Raw genomic sequence first — 8,025 nt, 5'->3', positions numbered from 1 at the left:
GCTAGGGTTTTCCATTTATGGATTCTGGGTTTTGGTTTGCTATTGATGCACACCTGAATGTAAATACTTGATTGAAGAAACTGATTAAATTTTTTTTTTTTGATTAGCTATAAACTCATTATCAACATAATTCAGCACTGTTGAGGTCTTAGTGCAAACCAAATGGCTTGTTTAAGTGATTTTTCTTTTGGAGGAGGGGCAGGGAGAGTAGGAGGTTAGTTAGTGGGAGAAGAAAGCTATAATGTTATTATGCGAGTGAAGAGAGATGACTTAGCTTATTCTGTGAGGGAAGAGAAAAAGGAATAGGCTGACCCCATTACTCTGTGTTTTGAGAGTGAGATGGAAACCAATGGTTTAGATGGTTGATAGCCTGGTAAACCCATAGAAATTAAGGTTCTTTACTCACATTATTTGTAATTTGTGGGCTCATATCCAACAAATAGCTAAGTTTGTAAAATAAATAAATAAATAAATAAATGGTCAATTTAGTGACCCATAAATTATATTGTCCAAATTATATCTATATTAGTCATAGAAGTAAAAATGATGCATCTATTTGCAAATTTGACAATATGCATAGAAGGCTGTGTGAAGACTTCTTCTACTCTTTTAGTTTGTTATATGGACACTTCAAAATGGGATTCACTACCATTTCTTAGATTGACACCATTATCAACATTGACTCCCAACATTAAACATACTTAATTTCCTCTACAGGCGCTTCATATCCTACTACTGGAAAGATAAGAAAACATATGACCCAAAAGATAAAAGTCATCCACATGGACTTCTTGAAAACTGATGCCCTGAATACTTGATTTGGTGTGTTTACCTAGCACCTAATAACCTAATGGATCCTGTACGAGCATCTGGGATTTATGAATTCTTCATTCCTCTTGTAGCACCATTTTCTTTCCTTCTATTACCTGACTCTGAATTGTGTATCTCTTATCGTATATCTTTTCATTTTCTTGCATAAAAATTAAAACAACTCACCCTTATCCCAACTAAATGGGGTCTGCTGCATAGATCCAGTCAAACACAGCACAAAGTAGAAGTAAAAAGAAAGGACCACAACAAACACAACAAATCAGAAAAATCTCACCTAAATGGGGTTGGCTACGGCTACATGGATTTTTTGCCTCCAATCAAATCTATTTGAGGTTGTACTTAGGACAAAACCTAAATTATTCATGTCTTTCCTCACTACTTCTCCTATGGTCATTTTAGGCTTTCTCTTAGTTCTTAGTTCTTAGTTCTTTCAATCTGAATCAGATCACTCCTTATGGTGCATTCTTAGGCCTCTTTTGAACATGGTCATACCACTCCAAACGACTTTCTCGGAGCTCCTTATGAATCGGGGCAGCTCCCAAATCAAATATTTAGAAAGGCTTATGCAGGTGTTACTTAATTCCAATCGGTTTTTTGTTTGGGTTTTGTTGGGAAAGAAGGCTTTCATAAAGAAATTTGTATCAGCTAGTATGACGGTTTTACCTTACTGTTGATTTCCTTGCAGTTCTACTCTGCTCTGGTTTGAAGGCTTTTTTGTTTGCTAGGTAGTGAAGTCTGTGATCTAATCATGATGCATTTTCAAGATTAGAAAATTAAATGAGAATAGAATGTTGGTTTTATTGAACAAGGATATTCATACCTTCTGTCTAATCCATGAAGATGCATCTCAGAATCACCCTATGCTTGCTAGAGAATATGAACGTGTGAAATCAGGCAAGCCTCCTGCAATAATTCTTGGGCCTCAAGGACCCTTGGAAACTACTCTTAACAAGTCCACCCAAAATTAAGGGATTCAGTGCACACTGCATACACATGGGAATCAGCAATCTTCATTTTTATTTCAATCCCCCTACCCCCTCTTCTTTATCCAAACTATGTTTTTTCTAGTGTCAATTCAGGCTTTTACTTCTCCTTGCTTCTGTATAGACTGGTTAATTTTGCAGACTAGAGAATCTGGATTTGATGGCAAAGCATGGTGCTGATGTTTGGAAACTTTACAATCAACGGCTGGAGAAGTTCTTCTCCAGGTTTACTCTGAATTTTTATGTGCATCTTTCACTTCATGGAATCATAAAGGAACTCTAGTTCCCTTTAGACTAGATGTTGTGCAGGGGCCTCACCCTCCTTAAATAAATATTAGTGCTTCATCTTTTTGTTCAGAGTCCATTTTACTTTTGTTCTTCTAACTTTTTATGATTTTGTCTGTCCTATTTCAGGATGCAGGCAATTGCTTTGCAATACAATGAAGGAATTGAAATTGTGAACCGTGAAAGGAAATTTCATCAGGTAATGCTTGATTTAGAATCCTTCTCCCCCCCCCCCCCCCCTCCTTTCCCCCATTTATGTTTAGATTTTCCTTAGTTGGACTGATTGCTGGATGCAGATATTGATAAGTTTGTAATTTTTCTTGATATGAACAGAAAAACACTGCAGTTGAGCTTAATGCCTTGTCTGCACAGTGGAACGAGCTCTGTGAGAAAAACATAGAGATGGAAGCTGCATGTGCTAAGATTGAAACTGAAATTGAAGAACTGAAAATAGAAGCTACAGAAAGGTCTATTTACTCTCTTCTTTTTCGTCATCCCTTGGATTGCAATTCCATTAGTTTGGAATCTGATGAGTTAGTTTTTCCAGAGGCTGGAGCTTGGAGGCTGGAGCTTGGAGGCTAACATAGAGAATGGTACTTTGAGGCACTTGGAACATTGAGGAGGTAGTCCCTTGTACTATATGTGAAAGGAGTAGAGATTGTAAATGACATTTGATGCTTCTTGAATATGATTTTTTCTGGGTAATGGAAATCTCTTAACCATTTTTGCTTGTTTTGTTATTTGATCCAGGATCAATTAATCGTGACCAATGTGTATTTGGGCACATTAATCAAAAATGGGCAAGGGTCTGGCAGATTCCAAGGATCTTCCAGATTATCAACTCAGGAAGGCAAATCCAAGAAAATCAAGGTTTAAAAACTCAGAATTGGGTACAATTCAAATTGACTTGGGAATCAATGAGATTCATCTTAGTATCTGGCTAAGCTATCTGTAAATTCTGGCTTGATTTTTAAAGCCATAAGAAAAGTATGGACGTAAATGGATCGTCAAAATTTTGTATTTGGTTCGTGTTTGTAAATGTTTAGGGAAATCATTGCCCAAGAAATCAATTTTCAAAGTCTAAATGCATCCAAAAGCTAATCGGGTGTATATGGATATTATTTGATACATTTAGTTTTGATTATAAAAGGTGATAAAATAATAGTTTTAGAGTGGATTCGGCCTTTCACCTTCTCCTCTTCTCCAGTTCTCTGACATTCAATTCAAAAAGTTAAGACCATAGCATTTCTCCACACTCACAATTCCACTTATTTGTTTATTTATTTATTACCATTCCACTCTTCAATCTCCTCTAGAGATGGATGGTTAAAAATTGGTGTATGAATCATATTTGTACCCGTTGAATTAAATCTTAATTTGAAAAATCAATTTATGAAATTATTCAATTTTATTTGAATGCTAAGCTGAATGTGGATTCAGATAATGTTATATTTTACTCGAATTTTACATACCTAAAGAGAAGGGCCCCAAACTGAATGGGTATACTAGGATGCATTGTTCCTGCAATGGTCGGACTAGGGCGTCAAGAATTTTTAGTGGAGGCGTTTGGCATTTATGACCCTTCACTACAATATGCAAATTTATTATTTTTAAATATAATTAATAAAAAATTAATAATTTATTCTTTATAAGAGATAATGATTATAAACATTTTTTTAAAAATATAATAATTTCCCTTCCTTCTCTTTAATTCCCATTGCATCCAAATGGTACCTTAATAAAATTATTTTGCCTAAATATTAGTCAGCCATTTTTACAACTCTTCTATCATGAAGCCTATAATTGCTAAAAGCGTATGAGGCGGTGGTTTATCCTGTTGTGAATGTCAACTGTTTGAGTCTCCATATCAGAGGTGTGTATATGATAACATCCAATTTTTTCAATATGATAATTTTTCATTCATGGACATTGATAAAATCCTTCCATTTAGGAAGGTCTTAAGATGGCATAGCCTTGAAGTTAAGGACGAGAGAAAGAGAAAAAAAAAAAACAAAAAAACAAACAATAATATGTAAAATATTCATACATATAGACCAACATACATGAGATGCATCCCAAACCACTAGACATTTTGTTCAAATTAGACAATAAAATTCTTGTCAAGGGCCTCTCCCTCCACAACAGGTAAAACAGCATTTTCTCCTCGATCACCTCATTTCTGTTGAGAGACCTAGAGAAGGTATCTCTTTGCTACGCCCATTCTCACATTAGAAGGAAATTAGTTCAAAGTAAAAAAAATTCACAAAGGCTGCGCTTGAAGAAAATGGAAGGGAGGAAAAGGGAATTTTTTCCCCCTTCGAATCGTTTGGTTGCGACGAAAGTGAAGTAAAATTAATTTATCATAAATGTTTGATTGGATGAAAAATGATGCCAAATAGATGTAAAATTTTAAAAAACTAATAATTCAATGGTACTTATCAATCCAAAACCCACCGAAAAACTCAAAATTTATATGGATAAAGTGAATCAGGTAGGCCTATTCCAAAATCAAACCACAATATCATCAGATACTATATTCTATCACTAACATAAAATAAACCCTTTCATTTTATAAATCAAATGAATAAAGCATAGATAGATATTTAAAATAATATGAAAAATGATCACAAAAAAAAAAACTAATAGATCACTACATCACAAGTGACAACTGAAAGGCCCATTCCAAAAGTTACATGAAAAGAGACCGTCGAGAGTCATGAATAAGAGAGAGAGAGATCGATCATGAGAGTAGGGGTTTTTTTTTCTTACTATTTTGATGGAAAATAAAAGGAAAAATTTTAGTGGTCACATGAAATTTATTTTCACATGCATTTCCCTTGCCGAGAAAAAAATTCCACCTCACATAAAAAATTTACATTCCCCTTTAACCAAACAAAGCCAAAGGGAGAGAAGCGGTATTGCCAATAATAATATTATGCTTCCCTTCGCCTCCTCATCATCTCTCCTGTCCGAATGAAAGTTTTAACACAACTATTACAAGACCACCATTCGGGATACCGTTGACCACCACAAAAAAATCAATGCCTGGCTTCAACTCCAGCCCCAGGCTCCAGCTCCAAACCTGTGAGAGTTCATGTCTTCCAGGCTTCACAGTTACCCACTTATGTTCCAAGTTCAAACCCTACATTTGCACTCGTAAACCCAAGCAACAAAACCAGCTATGAAAGACTCCAAATCTAGTAACTATTCCAGTCTTTAAATGGCTCTAGTAACTATTCCAGTCCTTAAATGGCATAGAAACATTTACCTGACAATCCGATACGATTTCAGAAGAACCCATCAGTTCAACTGTAAGTCTGCAATTCATCAACACAGGAAGAAGAAAAAGCTATGGGTACATGACATACCCAATAAGTAGCAGGTTTCCTTCCTTTATCAAAAAAGAAGACATTTTTCACAGGGAAGGTATGTTATATGACTGCCAAAATAGATCCAGTGATCATAATTCAATTCGATTCCACCCTTAGTAAACAGAAGCCACGAAACATTTTGACTAGAATCAAGAATGAAAAATTCTGAACCTCACAGTGGACATGGATTTGAAGGTGTTTCTGAAGCTAGGGTAGTCTCAATCTTCCACACAGAAGCCGCTTGAACAAGGTAAATTCTAAAGTGGCGTGAGACCCAAGTCAGCATCTCATTCACAAAGGCTTTTCAAACCTCAACCAAGATCTATAGGTTGATTTTTTAGGATTTTCAAATCAAACCCTAAAAAATAGATCCAAGAGTGATGCAAGTCAACAGGTGAAGGAAGTAATAACATAAATAATAAGACCGATCTGAAGCCTCTTTGGCTTCCAGTTTGATCTTCAGCTCCAAAGTAGCTCGTAGCCCTCCCATCAGAAAGGGAAAAAGAAAAAAAAAAAAATATGTACACCATGGAAACTCTCAACTTTTAAGAAGAAAAAGAAAGAGATGAAAGCTTCATCCATAAGCATAAAGAAATAAATTATCAGATAATATGTTCATTCTGCAAGTGGTTTCATGAAGGAGAACTTGTTCTACTAGTTGCATAAAAATGTCAGAAGGAGCTTAAGAAAGAAAGGAGAAAAACAGAGATAGTACTGTAGAGCTCCCTTCAATCCAAACAAGGATCTAACATGGATAATGCAGCTCCTGAAATATGCACACCGCAATCCTATCTAAAACTCTTTAAATATAAAGATAGGGCTGTGGAATCCATAGTTCAGCAGCTCAATCTAACCAGTAAGAACCTCCATTGGACTTCAAGGAGCTCCACCCCAAAACCTTACGAATACCACTTACAAATACCCAGATCCAGAGTCAGCTCCTTGAAAACCCTGATGAAGCACAAAACAACAGTCAGCAGAAACTAGAAGCTTAGTGATTCCAAGACCATATCACTTACTATAACCAATCAAAAAGAAAGATCAGAAAAAGCCCAGAAAGGAAAACCTAATCTGTGAACACCACAAATCCAAAAGCCACCTTACACAAAAATGAAAAACCCATTACGTGATCCAATTAGATCATTTATCAGATCCATTGGTTGTGTTCAGAGATTGGGCAGATGGCTATGCTTTATAAGGTGAATTGAAGGGGTGACTTTGGGATGAGAAATGGAGGGTCGGCAGAGCTGTTCCTTTGCCTACATCAAGAAAAGTCTTGGGAAGCGGCTTGTAAGAAGATTCCCTGACCTACATCACATGCCATGCCTTGCTGCCCTCTCTCTCTCTCTCTCTCTCTATCAAATTATCGTGATATTTTGACATTCTAAGTGTACAAATACAGCGTACGTATCTGAGATAGGACACTGTATATAAAGACTGTTAAGACATGAGGACATGACCATAGTCAGAAAAAATAAATAAATAAATAAATGACATTATTCCCCTTTTCTTTTTTTTTTTAAACCCATTTTATCGTTTGTTTATGTATTTTAAAATGCTGACTTATTTCAATTAGGAACATATTTCTGTCTTTTTAAGATATTAAACTTGTTGAACACAATAGCTACTTAATTGATCATATTTTCAAAGTTCTTATGAATTACCTTCAACTCAAGTTCAATGAATGACTCTTTAAATTGAGTTATAAAATGATATATCTACTAAAAATGTTTATAAAGTGATGAGTCCCAAATCCAACTAAACATGCATCACCTTTGAAGTATCTTGATTATGTTGATAACAATGAAAAATATTATAACCAAATCACATTCCTCAATAGAATTTTGGAAATATTTTTCTATTATAATGTATGAATTTTGAAGTGATGTTGGTTGACGTCTTAAATCTATAATGGGTTGTGGAATATATATATATACACACATTAACATTTAATGTTATAATTGTTTTGAACATTAAAAACGAGATTTAGGTAATAATTTTTCAATTCATATTAGATGCAAGTATTCAAGTAATAATTTCTCAATTCATACAAATATATTATTTTTTTTATATAAATAAGTATCATAAGTTCTCTATTTTTCTTCCCTTATTGCTCTTTTTTTTTTTTTTACCATACAATTCCAAGTGCACATTTGTAACATTTAAAACGTGTACCATCCGTTTCTTTTTAATCATTCCTAGTTTTTGTTCATTATGAAAATGATTTTCGATTAGAAATCCCACTAGACCTTGTACCAATTAAAAAATTTAGGTTCTTCATTCAAGCCCAAAAAAAAGAATTTAAGCTCAACAAAGGTTAAAACATGAGTCGTATATTTCAATTTTTTTACTTCATCATTTCTGCCTTTGAACTAAGCACTGTTAAGAACTTAAGATTGTATATGACTCGAATAAAATTGATTAAAAAGTCAAAGAGAAACAGAATAACATTTCACTGATTCAATTTGATTTTTTTTTCTTTTTTTTGGTATAGTTTGATTTTGATTCAATGTTATGAAAATTATTCGATTTGAATTCATTATTTATTTGTACAC

At 34.4% G+C, this 8,025-nt stretch overlaps 1 protein-coding gene and 1 long non-coding RNA gene across 3 annotated transcripts in view; one reads left to right on the top strand and one right to left on the bottom strand.

Annotated features, from left to right (window-relative positions):
• Nucleotides 1-3,273, top strand: part of LOC122078947 (pre-mRNA-splicing factor SPF27 homolog) — a 6,612-nt gene extending 3,339 nt beyond the window's left edge. The window contains exons 4-7 of one of the 2 annotated variants that reach the window (XM_042645153.1): nucleotides 2,229-2,298; nucleotides 2,433-2,566; nucleotides 2,661-2,722; nucleotides 2,850-3,273. In XM_042645153.1, the coding sequence (XP_042501087.1) occupies nucleotides 2,229-2,298; nucleotides 2,433-2,566; nucleotides 2,661-2,718 (262 nt within the window). In that variant the 3' untranslated portion in view covers nucleotides 2,719-2,722; nucleotides 2,850-3,273. Of the gene's footprint in view, nucleotides 1-2,228; nucleotides 2,299-2,432; nucleotides 2,567-2,646; nucleotides 2,723-2,849 lie in introns of both variants that reach the window. The other variant, XM_042645154.1, reaches the window with a different exon arrangement.
• Nucleotides 3,274-4,720: 1,447 nt separating this feature from the next.
• Nucleotides 4,721-6,800, bottom strand: LOC122078717. The gene is made up of 2 exons (XR_006140166.1): nucleotides 6,537-6,800; nucleotides 4,721-6,421 (listed from the first exon to the last, which is right to left on the bottom strand). It is a non-coding gene; the product is annotated as an uncharacterized LOC122078717 (long non-coding RNA).
• Nucleotides 6,801-8,025: the final 1,225 nt, after the last annotated feature.

This window comes from Macadamia integrifolia, chromosome 5 (genome assembly GCF_013358625.1).
Source record: "Macadamia integrifolia cultivar HAES 741 chromosome 5, SCU_Mint_v3, whole genome shotgun sequence".
Classification (NCBI taxonomy): domain Eukaryota; kingdom Viridiplantae; phylum Streptophyta; class Magnoliopsida; order Proteales; family Proteaceae; genus Macadamia; species Macadamia integrifolia.
This window is presented reverse-complemented; position numbering and strand designations above follow the sequence as displayed.